Raw genomic sequence first — 19,479 nt, forward strand, 5'->3', positions numbered from 1 at the left:
CAGTAGTATCTACAATTTTCAACCGATCTGCACAAAATTTGGCACGGACTGTTTTTTTACTAATCTTAACATATCTGGGAAATTTCATCAGAATCGGTTCAGATTTAGATATAGCTGCCGTATATATCTTTCATCCGATTTAGCCTATTAAGGCTGTAGAAGCCACAATTTTCGCCCGATCTTTAAAAAATTTGGCATTGGGTATTTTATTTGAGGTCTAAATATGTATGCACAATTTCAAAAAATCGGTTCAGATTTAGATATAGCTCCCATATATATCATTCACCCGATATGGCCTTTTAAGGCTGTAGAAGCCACAGTTTTAGCCCGGTCTTTACAAAATTTTGCGCGAGGTGTTTTATTTGACGCCTGCATATGTGTGCAAAATTTCATAAAAATCGGTCCAGATTTAGATATAGCTCTCATATATATGTATCGCCCGATTTGCACTTAAATGGCAGTAGTATCTACAATTTTCAACCGATCTGCACAAAATTTGGCACGGACTTTTTTTTACTGATCTTAACATATCTGGGAAATTTCATCAAAATCGGTTCAGATGTAGATAAAGCTCCCGTATATATCTTTCATCCCATTTGGTCTTTTAAGGCTGCAGAAGCCACAATTTTCGTCCGATCTTTACAAAATTTGGCATTGGGTATTTTATTTGAGGTCTAAATATGTGTGCAAAATTTCATAAAAATCGGTTCAGATTTAGATATAGCTCCCATGTATATCGTTCATCCGATATGGCCTTTTAAGGCGCTAGAAGCCACAATTTTGGTCACATCTCTACAATATAGGGCGTGAGATGTTCCATTTCATGTCCCAGTATGTGTCATTAAAATTTGGCACAGGTTTCGATATAACTCCCATATAGTCTTTTATCCGATATGGCCTTTTAAAGATGTGGAAATCCAAATCTTTTGTCCTATGGTAGGAAAATATTACAAGGTTCTATTGGGTTGCCCAAAAAGTAATTGCGGATTCTTCATATAGTCGGCGTTGACAAATTTTTTCACAGCTTGTGACTCTGTAATTGCATTCTTTCTTCTGGCAGTTATCAGCTGCTACTTTTAGCTTGCTTTAGAAAAAAAGTGTAAAAAAAGTATATTTGATTAAAGTTCATTCTAAGTTCTATTAAAAATGCATTTACGTTCTTTTAAAAAATCCGCAATTACTTTTTGGGCAACCCAATAAATTGCTATTTCAATTGGTATCCAAATTAAAGTCTGACTAGATTTCGAGAGAAGTTCTGCATATAAAAAGTACTACATGCACTAGGTAGTGTAGGGTATTATTAGGTCGGCATCGCCCGACTTTTGCCTTCCTTACTGGTTTTAAGTTAACTCTGATTTTGACAAATTTACTAACCATTCGCCGTTAATCGGTTAACTTGAAGAGGATATTGTTGCAGCCACAGGATAAAGGAAGGGTAGCAGTCCTTGGCCAGGAATGATCTTAGATCGATCCGCTTACCTGAACCTCAATGCAGTGGGTCTTAACTTGAATAGATTAAAAGATTTGTTGCCAAAAAAAAGAAGTCTGATAGAAATGGACCAAGTTTTGCAAGTAAAGACTTCTGCAGAAGCTGTGAGGATCTTAAGAATGATTAAATCATGGAACAAGTTCAAGATATGGTTTCTCATTTCTTTGAAATCTTGTCTGAATTAGCTAATGCAAAGAAACAAAACTATTTAACAGTTTTGTTGTTCTATTGTGCCTTAGTGAGTCTGTCTGAAAGTTTATTTTCAACTGTGTGTTTCCTAAAGTATACCATTTGGCTAAACCTCTTAACAGAAAATTTTTAAAATTCTTCTAATTCCATGTGTTTAAATTGCAAATTTCACCAACAACAAATGTTGCCGTATTAAATCACTTTTCATTCCGCCTTTTTGTTTTCCCGTTTGTTTCCTAAGTCTTTTGTTGTGTTTTTCTCATACCCAATGAGGTACAAAATTGTTTTTTCTTCATGAATAATATTTTATTGTTCTTTTTTTGCACATAGGCAAATTCTGCAAACTTAACATAATTGAGAAACCATTGTATTCTCCAGGAGTATTAACAGCCTTAGTAAATAAAATAAACAAAAATATCTAGATAAACATAAACCATGGGAATGTACAAAGAGAAGGGGACTTTTTAAAGTGAGTCCCTATGCTGCATACAGCTAAATGAATGCGGAAGCATTGGCATGCTTTGCAATATTAAATCGCATCTAGACTACATTTATTTCTTTTCCTGCAAATTGGCTGGTGGATGAGCACGAATGTATTCCAAGGCACGCAGAATGTCTGCTGGTATTGGTGGTGGTGTTGGTAAATGATCACCCACAGGATGATAGCCCTCCTCGTCGGCGGTGTAGCTTAGGGCAATGTGTTCACCCTCGGGTGAGACATAGTTAAAGGAGCCAGTGGCACCATGAGGATTTCCTGCCTCCTGAGCTTGTATGCCGTTGGACGTTTCAAAAGCATAGTGGTAATTGCCCTCAGCATCAGCAGCCTCGTTGGTCAAGGATTGGATTTCGGCATTTTTATCAATATTATCACAATACACACTTAATGCCAACGCAGAGAGGATCAAGCAAATGAACTGCAGAGGAATGAAATAAAAAAATTATTAAATTTTCTTTCGGGTGTTAGAAAAATCCAACTCCTACAAATCTCATGTTTATTTGATGTGTGTGTATCTTGGTTGAAAAACTGCTGCTGGTGTCCAATGTTAATTGCAATTGAGAACTGTTTAATCATATCTGCACTCTGTTAGTTTTTATACTCCACACGGCCGTTGTTTTGAGTTTTCACAAGATTTAATAAGATTTGTTGATTTCATCTTAATTTATTTAGTTTTTTTTTATTTATGTCAGTGTGACTTACGCCTTGCACCATGGTGCAATGGTATTATCATATTTGAGTTACTCGATTCAAGTAAAGCGATGTGTGATGCACATATGCCTAATACCTCAAGCAACCCACAAATCAAATAATCCGAGAAGTTTTCTTAGAGGATTTATTTTGGTTTTTTTTTAGCCATTTATTGCGGACTGCATTTATTGTGATTGGTTCAAATTAAAATATTTAACATTTAAATTTATTTTTAGTTACGTTGGTTAACCAAGTAGAAGCAAAAATTAAGTAATACAAAAAATAATAAATGAGGACAAACGCGGACAAAGCCGGCCGTTTGATACCCTTTACCGTAATGGGCATAAGTATTGGATTGCCCAAAAAGTAATTGCGGATTTTTTAAAAGAAAATAAATGCATTTTTAATAAAACTTAGAATGAACTTTGATCAAATATACTTTTTTTACACTTTTTTTCTAAAGCAAGCTAAAAGTAACAGCTGATAACTAACAGAAGAAAGAATGCAATTACAGAGTCACAAGCTGTGAAAAAATTTGTCAACCCCGACTATATGAAAAATCCGCAACCCAATACAAAGAATATCTGAGCCATTTGACGAAAAAATAAAAATTGTTTCGCATATTTCAGAACTTTCCTCTCATAGATGCGCATTTAAAATGAAAATCTACCAAAAACAAGTAAAACGTCGTTAAGTTCAGCCGGGTCAAACTTTGGATATCCACCCCCTCGGGTATATATGTAAACCACCATTCCTCATGAACCGGTGAAAAATTCATTATTTATGCCCCAGCTATTCGAAATATGGTCCGATTTTGACCAAATTCGGCACAAAATTTTGGTCTTTTTGCTAGCTATATCCAAATATGGACCGATCTGAACCATACACGGATGTTGTAAAGCATAAGGGGCCAAGACTTTAAAACGAGACATCGGTCTATATGGCAGCTACATCCAAATCTGCACCGATCTGGGCCAATACGAAGATGGACGTCGAAGGGCATAACATAATAATTCACTGTCCCAAATTTCGGTGAATTCGGACAACAAATGCGCCTTTTATGGGCCCACGACCTTAAATCGAGAGATCGGTATATATGGCAGCTATATCCAAATCTGGACCGATTTGGATCAAAGTGAAAAAGGATGTCGAAGGGCATAACACAACTCACTGTCCCAATTTTCGGCGAAATCGGACAATAAATGCGCCTCTTATGGGTCCAAGAACTGAACCGATCTAGGCCAAATTGGAGAAGGATATCGAAAGCTCTCAAACAATTCACTGTTCCGAATTCCGGCGAAATCGGATAAAAAAATCCGCCTTTATTGGCGCAAGACCTAAAATAGAGCGATAGGTCTATATGGCAGCTATATCCAAATCTGGACCGATCTAGGCCAAATTGAAAAAGGATATTGGAGGCTCTAATACAACTCACTGTCCCAAATTTCGGCGACATCGGACAATAAATGCGCCTTATATGGGTCCAAAACCTTAAATCGAGAGATCGCCATATATATGGCAACTATATCCAATTCTAGACGGATCTGGGGCAAATTGAAGAGGGATGTCGAAGGGCTTTATACAACTCAATGTTCCGAATTTCGGTGAAATTGGATAATGAATACGGTTTTTATGGGCCCAAAACCTTAGATCGAGAGATCGGTCTATATGGCTGCTATATCCAAATCTGGACCGATCTAGGCTAAATTGGAGAAGGATGTCTAAGGGCCTAACATAACTCACAGTCCCGAAATTCGGTGAAATTGGACAATAAATGCGCCTTTTATGGGTCCACGACCTTAAATCGAGAGATCGGTATATATGGCAGCTATATCCAAATCTGGACCGATTTGGATCAAACTGAAAAAGGATGTCGAAGGGCCTAACATAACTCACTGTCCCAATTTTCGGCGAAATCGGACAATAAATGCGCCTCTTATTTGTCCAAGACCTAAAATCGAGTGATCGGCCTAATTGGCAGCTATATCCAAATCTGGACCTATCTCAGCCATATGGCAGAAGTATGTCAAGGGACTTAACTTAACTCACTGTTCCAAATTTCGGCGACATCAGACAATAAATGTGGCTTTTATGGGCCCAAAACCTTAAATCGAGAGATCGGCCTAATTGGCAGCTATATCCAAATCTGGACCGATCGAGATCAAATTGAAAAAGAAAGTCGACTGGCCTAACAAAACTCACTGATCCAAATTTCAGCGAAATCGGAAAATAAATGTGGCTTTTATTGGCCTAAGACCCTAAATGGGGGCTGTATCAAGATATAGTCCGATATAACACATCTTTAAATTTAACCTGCCTAAAGACAAAAGAATAATCAGTTCAAAGTTTCAGCTCCATATCTCTATTTTTATACCCTCCAGCATTGGATGGGGGTATACTAATTTCGTCATTCTGTTTGTAACTTCTCGAAATATTCGTCTGAGACCCCATAAAGAACATATATTCTTGATCTTCGCGACATCTTATGTCCATCTAGCCATGTCCGTCCGTCCGTCCGTTCGTCCGTCAGTCCGTCCGTCCGTCTGTCTGTCGAAAGCACGCTAACTTCCGAAGGAGTAAAGCTAGCCGCTTGAAATTTTGCACAATATTGTAAATGGGCCATATCGGTCCACGTTTTGATATAGCTGTCATATAAACCGATCTTGGGTCTTGACTTCTTGAGCCTCTAGAGTGCGCAATTCTTATCCGATTGGGATGAAATTTTGCACGACGTGTTTTCTTATGATATCCAACAACTGTGCCAAGTATGGTTAAAATCGGTCCATAACCTGATATAGCTGCCATATAAACCGATCTTGGGTCTTGACTTCTTGAGTCTCTAGAGTGCGCAATTCTTATCCGTTTGGAATGAAATTTTGCACGACGTGTTTTCTTATGATATTCAACAGCTGTGTCAAATAAGGTTCAAATCGGTTCATAACATGATATAGCTGCCTTATAAACCGATCTTGAATCTTGACGTCTTGAGCCTCTAGAGTGCGCAATTATTACCCGATTTGCCAGAAATGTTGTACGACGGATTCTCTCATGATCATCAACATACGTGTTTATTATGGTCTGAATCGGTCTATAGCCCGATACAGCTCCCATATAAATCGATCTCTCTATTTTACTTCTTGAGCTGACATTTTACACAGGTCTCCAACATATAATTTAATTGTGGTCCAAACCGGACCATATCTTGATATCGCTCTAAAAGCAGAGCAAATCTTTTCTTATATCTTATTTTTGCCTAAGAAGAGATGCCGAGAAAAAACTCGACAAATGCTATCCATGGTGGAGGGTATATAAGATTCGGCTCAGCCGAACTTAGCACGCTTTTACTTGTTAAAGACTGTAGCGTCATTTAAACAGACAGACAAAACTCGCATTTATCACCCGATTTCGATGAAATCTGGAACATTGAGTTGCCGAGTATGGTCTTGATCGAGCTATATCCAATTTAGCCCTCATATAGACCGATCCCTTGTTTTAAGCCTCAATAATTTGACAATAAAATTTTGAAATTTTTGATGAAGTCACGAATTATGGTCCATTTCCCTCTGGGACGTATAGTTTTGGAGATACAGCCATTTTAAAGATTTCAAGGTAAAAATTCGATTATAGATAGATTTTGAATGACATTTTAATATTTTTAATGGAGTCAAAAATTATGGCCCATATCCCTCTGGGACGCATAGTTTAGGAGATACAGCCGTTTTAAAGTTTTCAAGGTAAAAATTCGATTTTTGATGGATTTTGATGAAATTTTGATATTTTTTATGGAGTCACGAATTATGGCTCATTTCCCTGTATAGATACAGCCATTTTAAAGTTTTTTTTTTGTGAAAATTCGATTTTTGATGGATTTCGATGAAATTTTGAATGGAGTCACGAATTATGGCCCATTTTCTCCTAAAACTCATAGTTTAGGAGATACAGCCATTTTAAAGTTTTCAAAGTAAAAATTAGATTTTTGATGGCTTTTGGATGAAACTTTGAAATTTTTGATGGAGTCACAAATTTTGGCTCATTTCCCTCCAGGACGCGAAGTTAAGGAGACACAGCCGTTTTAAAGTTTTCGAGGTAAAAATTCAATATTTGATGGACTTCAATGAAATTTAGAAATTTTTTATAGAGTCACGATATATGGCCCATTTCCTTTCAGCACGCATAGTTTAGGAGATACAGCCAATTTAAAGTTTTCATGCGAAAATTTTAGATTTTCGGTGGAGTCACGAATTAAGGCCCATTTCCCTCTAAGACGCATAGTTTAGGAGAAAAAAAGACATTTTTAAGTTTTCAAGGTAAATTTAAAATTTTTGATGAATTTCGATGAAATTTTGAAATTTTTGATGAAGTCACGAATTATGGCCCATTTGCCTCTAGCACGCATAATTTAGGAGCCGCAGCCATTTTATAGTTTTCAAAGTATAAAATCAATTTTTGTTGGATTTTCGATGAATTTTGAAATTTTTGATAGAGTCATTGCTAAGGAGATACATCCGTTGTAACATTTACAAAGTGAAATTTCGGTCTTTGGTGGATTTTTGATGACATTTCATAATTTTGCAATTTTCGATGGAGTCACGTACTATATCCTATTTCCTTGTAGGACGCATAGTGTAGCAGATATAGCAATTTTAAAGATTTCAAGGGAAAACTCGATTTCTGATGGATTTCGATGAAATTTTCAAATTTTTTATGGAGTCACTTATTATGGTCCATTTCCCTCTAGGAGGCATAGTTCAGGAGATATAGCCATTTAAAAGTTTTCCAGGGAAAAGATTAGATTTTTGATGGATTTCGATGAATTTTTGAAATTTTTGGTGGAGTTACAAATTGCGTCCCATTTCCCTCTAGGACCCACAGTTTCGATTTGATGGATTTGCAGACAGAGTTTGCTATTTTCGGCAGACTTTTTCCCATGACTGTAGCACGCTTCCAGCTCGGCTTCCTGGGCGCCTGTGTTTTTTGTATGAATTGCTTTCTTACACTATGTTAAAAATGTTTAATAGTTAGCAAAGATTCAAGTGGAAGTTCGTTTTCTAAGTCTTTCGTTTTTTTTAAACACATTTTGTTTACCTTTATTTCGTTCTATTTCATATTTTGGTAAAACTTTACTACATTTAGATAAATTTAAACTAGCTCTTATTAACACAAGAGAATCTTTTAATTTACTAATATTCAATCCATTTAAGATCTGGTCGATTTTTTAAACCATTTTCGTTTGGAAACGGTTGAATTTCTTTTCCCTCTTTTTCTCAGACTGACACTTTTTCTTCGGGACGCAAGTTTTTTGATTGGTTTTCTGCGAGGCTTTGGTATCCGCGAAGGCTTTGGAGGATGTGAGCGAATATATTCCAAGGAACGACGTATATAATCTGGCATGGGATGAGGCGTAGGTAAATGAGCTCCCACCGGATGATAGCCTTCACTGTCAGCTGTGTAGGTGAGCGAGATGACTTTGCCTTCAGGTGAGACATAGCCCACGGAACCGGTTACTCCCAAAGGATTGCCGGCAGCTTGAACTTGTATGTTATTCGTGGTGTCGAAGGCATAATAATAGTTTCCTCGGGCATCGGGTGCCTTATTGATGTAGCGCCTGGTCTTGGCTATTCTATCACGCAGTCGGGCACGCGATAAGGCCACACATGCAATGAAAACAAAGAGAATTGTCTGAAAAAAAATATGTAAGGAATAATAATTTTTATTTTAATCCTAGAAAAGCGATTTCCTTACTATTCTCATTTTCTGAAAAAAATTTTAAAGATTTTAAGAATTCGAAGCGTTGTTTTTCCCCCTCTCGATGTGTAGACAATGAAAATTGCTAAAATAAACTGTATGGGATTTAAGCTAATACAAGAGTTTTTATATTTTTCCTGTTTTTAAAACATTCTAAATTTTCAAATTTTTAGGTCAATTGTTTGTAGCTAATATTCCAGCATATAATAAGTTGAATGCCTGCATCCCGCATAGCAAAAAAACGTTTTGCTTGGGAATATTAATAAATTTTATTACGTTTATACGAACACTTTTCATAAACTTCTTCACTCACATTTGAGAGTTTTCTTCAATAGTGAAAAATAAAAGATCATAAATAAAACTGCTTGCCTCATTAATACTTCCTTGTTGGCGCTAGAAAGAATTTAAGCATATTTGTGGGTTGGAAAATTAGACTCTTCTCTATTCTGCTTTTAGCAAAATTCCAAAGAAAATGACATAATAAACTTTTAATTTGAATTCAAAATGGGTTTTCTGATGGAAAATAGGGCTAGCGAATCTCCATGCCCACATGATGCCCACATCAATTTGATAACTCACTTTCAAAACGTTTTGAAATATGTTTCATTGGTGCTTAATGTTCATAAATTTTCTTCAAATGGCTTTTGCGAAATTTTAATTTTTCATTCAAAGTTGCGTAAGTCCCATATTCAAATCATTTGTTTGAATTTGGAAAGGGAGAGGGAATAAGCCATAATGCTTTAAATCGAATGAAAGAGGTTATCAAAACCACCTTCGGGTATAACTATTGGGTTGCCCAAAAAGTAATTGCGGATTTTTCATATAATCGGCGTTGACAAATTTTGTCACAGCTTGTGACTCTGTAATTGCATTCTTCTTCTTTCTTCTTTCTTCCGTCAGTTATCAGCTGTTACTTTTAGCTTGCTTTAGAAAAAAAGTGTAAAAATGTATATTTGATTAAAGTTTATTCTAAGTTTTATTAAAAATGCATTTACTTTCTTTTAAAAAATCCGCAATTACTTTTTGGACAACCCAATATTAAATCTAATCAGATCACATAACTATCTAAATCCAATCAGATTTTGTAAGTTATTGTGCCAAATTTTAGTGAAATCGGGCAATTAATGCTCCTTTTAAAGCCCCACAATCTTATACCGAGATACCGGTATACATGGCAGCTATATCCAAGTATAGACCGATCTGTGTCGTATTGAATACTGATGTCGAGGGGCCTAGTACAACACACTATTCCAAATTTCAGCGAAATCGAATAATAATTGAGGCTTTTATCCACATAAGACCTTAAATCGGCAGATTGGTATATGTCGGGGCAGATTGGTAACAAGATAATCCGATATAGGCCGTCTTCGAGCTTTAACAGCCTATGGAAATAGGTTAAAAGGCGAACTTTGGATACCCACCACCTCGGGTATATATGTAAACCACCTTTCTTCAAAATCCGGTAAAAATTGCATACCTTATGTCCCATAGCAGTTATATCGAAATATGTTCCGATTTGGACTAAATACTAATAAGTACAAGTCAATGTTCAATTGTACATAACAAAATATTGGTCTTTTTAGTAGCTATGTCTAAGCATAAACCGATCTGTACCATATACGACACGGATGTCGAGAAGCCTTACATAAGTCACTGTGTCAAATTTCAGTGAAATCGGTTTATAAATGCGCCTATTATGGAGCCAAGACTTTAAATCGAGATATCGGTCAACATGGCAGCGTTATCCCAATCTGGACCAATCTGGGCCAAGTTGCAGAAAAATGTCGAATAGCCTAACACAACTCATTGTCCCAAATTTCGGCGACATCGGACAACAAATGCGCCTATTATGAGTCCAAAACCTTTAATCGAGAGATCGGTCTATATGGCAGCTATATCCAAATCTGAACCGATCAGGGCCAAATTTAAGAAATATATCGAATGGCCTAAGACAACTGACTGTCCCAAATTTCGGCGACATCGGACAATAAATGCACCTTTTATGGGTCCAAAACCTTAAATCGAGATATCGGTCTATATGACAGCTACATCCTAATCTGAACCGATCAGGGCCAAATTTAGATATATATCGAAGGGCCTAAGACAATTTACTGTCCCAAATTTCAGCAAAATCGGATAGCAAATGCGGCTTTTATTGGCCTATGACCCTAAATCGGAGGATCGGTCTATATGACAGCTATATCCAAATCTGTATCGATCTCTGCCATATTGCAGAAGTATGTTAAGGGACTTAACTTAACTCACTGTCCCAAATTTCGGCGACATCGGACAATAAATGCGTCTTTTATGGGTCCAAAACCTTAAGTCGAGAGATCGGTCTATATAGCAGCTATACCCAAATCTGAACCGATCAAGGCCAAATTGAAGAAATATATCGAAAGGCCTAAGACAACTCACTGTCCCAAATTTCAGCAAAATCGGATAATAAATGTGGCTTTTATGGGCCTCTGACCCTAAATCGGAGGATCGGTCTATATGGCAGCTATAACCAAATCTGAACCGATCATGGCCAAATTAACGAAGGATGTCGAAAGGCCTAGCACAAGTCAATGTCCCAAATTTCAGCAAAATCGGATAATAAATGTGGCTTTTATGGGCCCAAGACCCCAAATCGGAGGATCGGTCTATATGGCAGCTATAACGAAATCTGAACCGATCATGGCCAAATTAACGAAGGATGTCGAAAGGCCTAGCACAACTCAATGTCCCAAATTTCAGCAAAATCGGATAATAAATGTGACTTTTATGGACCTCAGACCCTAAATCGGCGGATCGGTCTATATGGGGGCTATATCAAGATATAGTCCGATATAGCCCATCTTCGAACTTAACCTGCTTATGGACAAAAAAAAGAATCTGTGCAAAGTTTCAGCTCAATATCTCTGTTTTTAAAGGCTGTAGCGTGATTTCAACAGACAGACGGACAAACGGACGGACATGTCTAGATCGTCTTAGATTTTTACACTGATCAAGAATATATATACTAGGATCGGAATGGATATTTCCATGTGTTGCAAACGGAATGACAAAATGGATATACCCCCATCCTTCGGTGGTGGGTATAAAAATCTGCCATAACCTACAAGTCAACGGCACCGAATGGCAAACTGCCTGCTGCCTGCCCAAAGAGCAGGGCCGATTGTCATACGACTTCTTGAAATGAATTTTAGTAGCTGCGTTTTGCTGGGCTATATACCGACTGGATGGTGGGAGGTTAGAGTGAATTTTATGCCGAAAGCAGGAAACCGAGCCATTCTCTACCCAAGGACTACAAGTCAATAAGCCTCTCATTTTTCATTTTGAAAACTTTGTAACGTCTAATTGACATATGTATTGGGGACCGTCTTTACCCTTCACTTGTATGCGGCTTTCAGCATGTGTACTCAAAGGTGGATCGGTTGATGGTGCTCTTCATTATGTGGTTAGCTACATCGAGGGATATATAGGTGTGGGCGACTTCACATTGACGGCTTTCTTGTAGGACATAGTAGGGACTTTTAAAAACGTGAAGTTGAAATCCATACAAGGAGCACTGGTCGACATGAATGTCCCCCCCTCTTTTGGTAATTTGGGTAGATACAATGCTGAAGGACGATTTATCAACACATCACTGGCAGAGGTCTCGATAAGGAAGATTGTGACCAGAGGAAATCCGCAAAGAGGAGTTTCATCTCCTCTATTGTGGCGTTTGGTGATCAATGAGAGTGCAATTCGTTGCATACAAGGACCTCATTCAGGTAGTTTTGAGGAAGCTGTCCGGATGGGCGAATACCAACAGGCTTGGCATAAATCCCCGAAAGGCTGAACTGGTCCTTTTCACCGGGAGGAGGAAGCGGGGTGTTTTTAAGCGACCTGTCTTGGATGGAGTGGAGCTTCCGCTTTCTTCGGAGGCCAAGTACGTGGGCGTGATTCTTGGCCAGAAACAAAGTTGGAGAAAAAACTTCGAAGAAAGGGTCAAAAAGACTCTGAAAGCGCTCTACTCCTGTCGCAACTCCATAGGAAGGAATTGAGACGTAAGGCCGGGATCGGTGCACTAGAAGTTTACGACGGAAATAGGAAAATGTGACCAAAATTCGAAAAAACCCACAAATATTCGTCGATTTTGATGAAATTTGAAACAATTGCAGAAGACATGTTATATTTTCATATTTTGACATTAAGACACCCTGTGGTGGCACAGGGTTGAAATACCCTAATATTACCATCTGGAAGATCATTTTACACGGATGGATAAAAACTAGAGGGCAGAGTGGGCCTGGGGGTCTACATCAAAACCCTAGAGACTGAGATCTGTTTTGGACTGTCTGACCATAATACGCTCCTGCGGGCAGAGATCCGGGCGATCACGGAATGCGTGAAGTGGTGTGGTCCTAACGCAAGAACGTCGAGTGTGAACATCTTTACGGACAGTAAAATGGCCATAACAACCAGGAAAGTAAGGTCTCGAACAGTCTTGTAGTGTAAGAAGGAGATTAACGCCTTCTCTGAGGATGCATGCCGGGCCATAACGGAGTAAGGGGACGATTTGGCAGTGAAAGCCAGAGCACTGCTGCCAATAAACATGGTTATCCCGAAGACCTTCGGGGCGACGTAGTCCGATTAAAGGGCGTGGGTGATGAATGCGCAACCCAGTGGAGCATCGAAACAGTCTGTGGTATGACGAAATTCCTATGGAATGATCCGGATCGAGAGACGACGAGGCTATTACTGAAAGGAAGTAAGAAGGAGATTAGTTTAGCTTTTGGTATCATAACGGGACACATAGGACGATGAGCTCACCTATGCAAAATCGGTACGGCAAGTGAAAGCATGTGGGAAAGATGATGAGACGTTGTAGCATTTCCTGTCATTGCTCTTCTTTCGCTGCTAAAAGACACCGGTACTTAGGTGGAGACACAAATTTTGCACACATATGAGGACGTCAAATAATACACCTCATGATCAATTTTGTAAAGATGGGACAAAAATTATGGCTTCTGTTGGCTTAAAAAGCCATATCGGATGAATGATATAAATGAGAGCTATACCCAAATTTTAACCGATTTTGTTCGAAATCAGTAGCGTTCTTCTTTATGCCAAAGAAGTGGAATTTTCAAAATTTTGTCACAATCGGATAACAAATGCGACTTGTACCTTGATCTCAAAAATACATGGACAGACAGACGAACATTGGGTAATTCGAATCGGGAAGTGATCCATGGCCAATCGGTAGACTAATCGATGGGTCTAGCTCATCTTCTTATTAGCAATGCAAACAAATGCACAAAGTTATGATACCTTGCACCACAGTGGTGGTAGAGGGTAGAAAATTCAGAACGACTCAAAAACTCTGAGCACTGGCTTCATGGTATGTTAAACTTAATCTACTTATACGAACAACACTGGGCTAGCAGGAAGCCCTTTACAAGTTTCCGATTTGAAAATGTTAAGTTTAGACGAGTTTCATAGAAATGTTCCTTTTTTGTCGAGATAGCAAAGCGAAGTCTTTGGTAACATCTCAGTAATTCTTCTTTCGGTTTTTTACTATATTGATTAACAAACATTTTTATGTGGCATATTTACAGATGAATGCAAGTAGCCTAAGTTCTACGTTTGTGCCTTAAGTCTTTTGTTTTAATGAGTGGGCATGCAAGTAGCCTTAGTTCTACGTTTGTGTCGTAAGTCTTTTTTTTAATAATTGGGCATGCAAGTAGCCTAGTTCTACGTTTGTGTCCTAAGTCTTTTGTTTTAATTAGGAAAGATTTTAGTTTTTTTTTTTTTAATTTTATTTTATTTATTTTTTAAACGTACAAAAATTTTCTCAACTTATATTCTAAAACAACTTTTATAACTCTATCAACAGCCTTGTAAACAGTTCAAAAACACTAACATTTAATTGGGGGTCAGGGATGGGAATGGGAGGGTTGATCGTCCATATATTAAAACTATGAGGATTTTCATTCACTCTTTCTCTGTCGGTTTTTCAGATCGCTCATAACTCCAAAGTACACCGCTAGATTAGAACATTTATTTTTTTTGTTCCTGAATTTGTGTGGGTGGATGGGAGCGAATATATTCCAAGGCACGCAAAATGTAGGCTGGCACTGGTGGTGGTGTGGGCAAATGCTCACCAATGGGATGGTAACCTTCCTCATCGGCTGTATAGCTCAAGGCAATGCGTTCACCTTCGGGGGAGATATAATTGACGGAACCGCTGACACCAGCGGGGTTGCCTAAAGCTTGAACTTGAATTCCATTTGAGGTTTCATAGGCATATTGGAAATTGCCCTCGGGATCTGCGGCATCGTTTGTGAGGCTACGAATTTCGGCATCTTTGTCAATGTTATCAGCGCGAGCAACGGAGGCAAAAGCGAAGATGACCAAGCAAATGAACTGAAAAGGGGAAATGAGGCTTCAGTGAGTTTTTTCTGTACACAATTTTACGTTTGGCATTTGCTTCAATAGGTTTTCATGCCCTTAAACTTACAATTTTCATTGTTAAATTTTTGTTTTTTCTTTTCTTTAAGACGAAGAAGAGGTGTGGTATTGGACTCTGGTGTTTACTCTTGTAATTACCGTTGAGAACTGTATAAACTTGTCTTCCATACAGCAGTTTTTATACTTCGCCCTGATGCTGTGCATGCGTGCAAAAAGGGTTTAACCGTTGCCGAAGTTACGTTACAGCAATATCATTGCAAAAACCCCAAAATAGCTCACAACATTAGCGAAACAAGTTTCGATTACTTTTTGGTCAACGAAAAAAAAAATCGTACCAAAAAACAAAAAAAAATCCTTAAAACATGCTGATGAGGATGACTTTGATCGAGGGCAATGAAACAAGATTCTTTTTTTTTTTTTTCAAAACTTGCTTTACACGCCACTGAATGAAGAGCGAGAGTTAAATGTTTCCTTTTTTGAAAAGGAAGCTACGGAAACACATATTGAAACTGGTCTTGTTTCAGTTTGAACTTTAATTAAGACAAGATTAAATATCTTTTTCTTTCTTGGGAGAAGTTTGCATGCTGTGATTCAATAAAAGTGTCTGTGGTAAGTTATGTGCCGCAGAGGGATGCCACATTTAGTTCCAAGGTTCAAAGTCGATAATGGGTTTTGCATACGAAGATAAACATTTCAGGTCTTCCATTTTAACCTTTTTAACCCTTATGGAATGGAAGTGTCAATTTTATAAAACTGTGGAAATTAAAAAGGCTTAGGACGAACGCCATGAAACCAGCTAAGCAGGCAAAAACTTTGTTTGAAGTCCATCTAGCTATAGCCGTTCGTCTGCCCAAATGAGTGAAGCTTAGAGCTAACATTTTGTACAAAAACTTCTATGTGTATCGCCCGTGATAGAAAATAGACCAAATCGGGCAATTTTAAGATATTTATGCCTCCCTTATAAATCTTTATCCCTACATGAGCCCCTAAGGGCTGCATTTCTTCTCCGATTTGGCTGAAATGTGGCAGAAATACGTCTGTTATGAATTCCTACGTACTTGCAAAGTATGATCCCCATCGATCCATAACCTGATATAGCTCCCATTTAAACCCATATGCATCTTGAACCTTTGGAGGGCGCAATTTTTGTTAGAAGTCATCCAGAGTTGGACCTGGCCGACCTTAACACTTTCTTAACTTGTTTAATATCTAAAGAAAGGCGGACTTTTGCCCTAGCGTTACTCTAAAAAAAGGCGGTCAATCTCTCACTCAGTTTGCAGCAAATAGTCATGAAAGCTATGAAAAAGACTTATCTCTCTGTGATAGCCGTATATTATCTGCTATCTTGTGTACAACACATAGTATGCACAGTTTGTAATAATCGCATACGAGTCCTTCTAGGAAGATTATACAATGTCTTAATCTATCGTCTTTAAAACTTGGTCTCCTTTTCCGCAAAATGTTATTTCCATATCCTAAGCACACTATCTGTATCTGTTATAAGATTTTATTCATTGACCATGCATGATGATATGCCTGTACTGAAGCCATCGGCTTTATGTTTAAATCTTTGGAAGAATTTTCGGACGTCATTGTGTTTCCTGATCAACCAATTCAATGTCTTCTTCCGTGATCGGGAGAAAATCAGTTGACCTGGTAAATAGGACAAGTACAAGGCAGATATTACCACCTTACAACAAGTAAAAAGGCGTTAAGTTTGGCCGGGCCGAACTTTGGATACTCACCTCCTCGGATATATATGTAAACCACCTTTCGTCAAAATCCGGTGAAAAATGCATACCTTATGCCCGATAGCAGCTACATCGAAATATGTTCCGATTTGGACCAAATACTAATAAGCACAAGTTATTGTTCATTGTGTATAACAAAATGCTGGTCTTTTTTAGTAGCTTTATCTACAAATAAACCAATCTAAACCATATAAGACACGGATGTCGAAAAGCCGAACATAAGTCACTATGTAAAATTTCAGTGAAATCGGTTTATAAATGCGTCTTTTATGGGGCCAAGACTTGAACTCGAGATATCGGTCTATATGCTAGCTATATTCGAATCTGGACCGATATGGGCCAAATTCAAGAAAGATGTCGAAGGACCTAACTCAACTCACTGTCCCAAATTTTGGCGACATCGGACGATAAATGCGCCTTTTATGGGCCCAGAACCTTAAATCGAGAGATCGGTCTATATGGCAGCTTTATCCAAATCTGGACCGATCTGGGCCAAATTGACGAAGAAACTCGAAGGGCCTAACATAACATACTATCCCAAATTTTGGCAAAATCGGACAATAAATGCGCCTTTTATAGGCGCAATACCTTAAATCGTGAGATCGGCCTATATCTAAATCTGAACCGATCTGGGCCAAATTGATGAATGGTGTCGAAGGGCCCAACGCAACTCACTGTCCCAAATTTCAGCAAAATCGGATAATAAATGTGGCTTTTATGCACCTAAGACCCTAAATCGGAGGGTCGGTCTATATGGCAGCTATATCCAAATCTGGACCGATCTGGGCTAAATTAATTAAGGATATCGAAGGGCCTAACAGAACTCACTGTCCCGAATTTCAGCCAAATCGGATAATAAACGTGGCGTTTATGGGCCTAAGATCCTAAATCTGAGGATCGGTCTATATGGCAGCTATATCCAAATCTGGACCGATCTTAGCCAAATTGACGAAAGATGTCGAAGGGTCTAACACAACTCATTATCCCAAATTTCAGCAAAATCGGATAATAAATGTGGCTTTTATGGGTCTAAGACCCTAAATCGGAGGATCGGTCTATATGGGAGCTATATCCAAATCTGTACCGATCAGGACCAAATTGACCAAGGATGTCGAAGGGCCTAAGACAACACACTGTCCCAAATTTCAGCAAAATCGGATAATAAATGTGGCTTTTATGGGCCAAAGACCCTAAATCGGCCGATCGGTCTATATATATATACATCAAGATATAGTCCGATATAGCTCATCTTCGAACTTTACCTGCTTATGGACAAAAAAAGACTTTGTGCAAAATTTCAGCTCAATATCTCTATTTTTGAAGACTGTAGCGTGATTTCAACAGACAGACGGACAGACGGACGGACATGTCTAGATCGTCTTAGATTTTTACGCTGATCAAGAATATATATACTTTATAGGGTCGGAAATGGATATTTCGATGTGTTGCAAACGGAATGACAAAATTAATATACCCCCATCCTTCGGTGGTGGGTATAAAAATTTGGTATCCAAATTTTGGATGGGGTACCTAGGCGGCCGCCCCACCCTAAAACCTACCAAACATATATTTAGACCAATCACGACAATATGGGACTCAAATTAAAGGTATTTAGGATAAGAAAACGTATCTGATATCCAATTGTCGGACCAAGTGTTAGGGGGACCACCCCAACCTTCAAAACACCCCAAAATCGTACATATTTACCGACCATGGCAATATGGGACTCAAAAGAGAGGTATTTGCGAGTAGAATACGAATCTGATATCCAAATGTGGGACAACATTTCTGGGGGTCCTCCCACCTCCCAAACCGGACATATTTACTGACCATGGGAATATGGGGCTTAAATAAAAGGTATTTGAGTGTAGAATTAAAATATATAATATCCAAATATGGGACCAAATGTTTGGGGGGCCGCCTCTCCCCAAAAAACACCCCCCCCCAAAGGGAGCAAATTTACGACCATGGCAATATGGGGCTCAAATGAAAGGTCTTTGGGAGTAAAGCACGAATCTGATATCAATATTCGGGAAAAGTTTCTATGGGGCCACCCCACAACACCACCCAAATAGTAACTATTTTCTGACTATTGCAATATGAGGCTCAAATAAGAGGGTTTTTAAAGTGGAACACGAATCCGATATATATTTTCAAGGCCAACTGACTGAGTGGCCGCCCATCCCCCAAAACACCCCCCAAGCCGATCATGTTTGCCGATTATGGAAATTTGGGGTTCAAACTAAAGGTATGTGGGAGTAGACCACGTATCTGTTATCAACATTAGGGACTAACTGTCTAGGGGACGTCCCACCACCATAAAAACCCCCAAATAGGACGTATTTGGTCTTAAAGAGAGTGGAACTAAATATTTATGGTTTTGGGGGACCACCCCAATCCCCAAAACACCGGGCATATTTACTGACCATATCAATGTGGAGCTTAAATGAAAGGTATTGGGGGGTAGGACCAAGAATTGATACCCACTTTCGGGACCAATTTTCTGGGGTGTACCCCTTTCCCAAAATTCCCCACAAACAGCAATTTTTTACTGACCATCGCAATATGGGGCTCAAATAAAGGTATTTGGGAGTAGAATACGAATTTAATATCCATATGTAGGACCATGTATTTAGAGCATCACCCCTTTCCCAAAACACCCCCAAAGGAAAACAATTTTT

At 38.5% G+C, this 19,479-nt stretch overlaps 2 protein-coding genes across 2 annotated transcripts; both read right to left on the minus strand.

Moving 5' to 3' along the window:
* Positions 1-2,059: 2,059 nt before the first annotated feature.
* On the minus strand, positions 2,060-2,738 carry LOC131994037 (pupal cuticle protein Edg-78E-like). The gene is made up of 2 exons (XM_059360144.1): positions 2,660-2,738; positions 2,060-2,592 (listed from the first exon to the last, which is right to left on the minus strand). Exons 1-2 carry the CDS (start codon positions 2,666-2,668, stop codon positions 2,230-2,232), a joined length of 372 nt encoding a protein of 123 aa, XP_059216127.1. The 5' UTR covers positions 2,669-2,738; the 3' UTR covers positions 2,060-2,229.
* Positions 2,739-8,060: 5,322 nt separating this feature from the next.
* On the minus strand, positions 8,061-8,615 carry LOC131997712 (pupal cuticle protein Edg-78E-like). The gene is made up of 2 exons (XM_059369076.1): positions 8,607-8,615; positions 8,061-8,543 (listed from the first exon to the last, which is right to left on the minus strand). The coding sequence occupies exons 1-2, from the start codon at positions 8,613-8,615 to the stop codon at positions 8,061-8,063; spliced, it is 492 nt and encodes a 163-aa protein (XP_059225059.1).
* Between the last annotated feature and the right edge of the window lie 10,864 nt (positions 8,616-19,479).

This window comes from Stomoxys calcitrans, chromosome 1, assembly GCF_963082655.1.
Source record: "Stomoxys calcitrans chromosome 1, idStoCalc2.1, whole genome shotgun sequence".
NCBI classification, from domain to species: Eukaryota; Metazoa; Arthropoda; class Insecta; order Diptera; family Muscidae; genus Stomoxys; species Stomoxys calcitrans.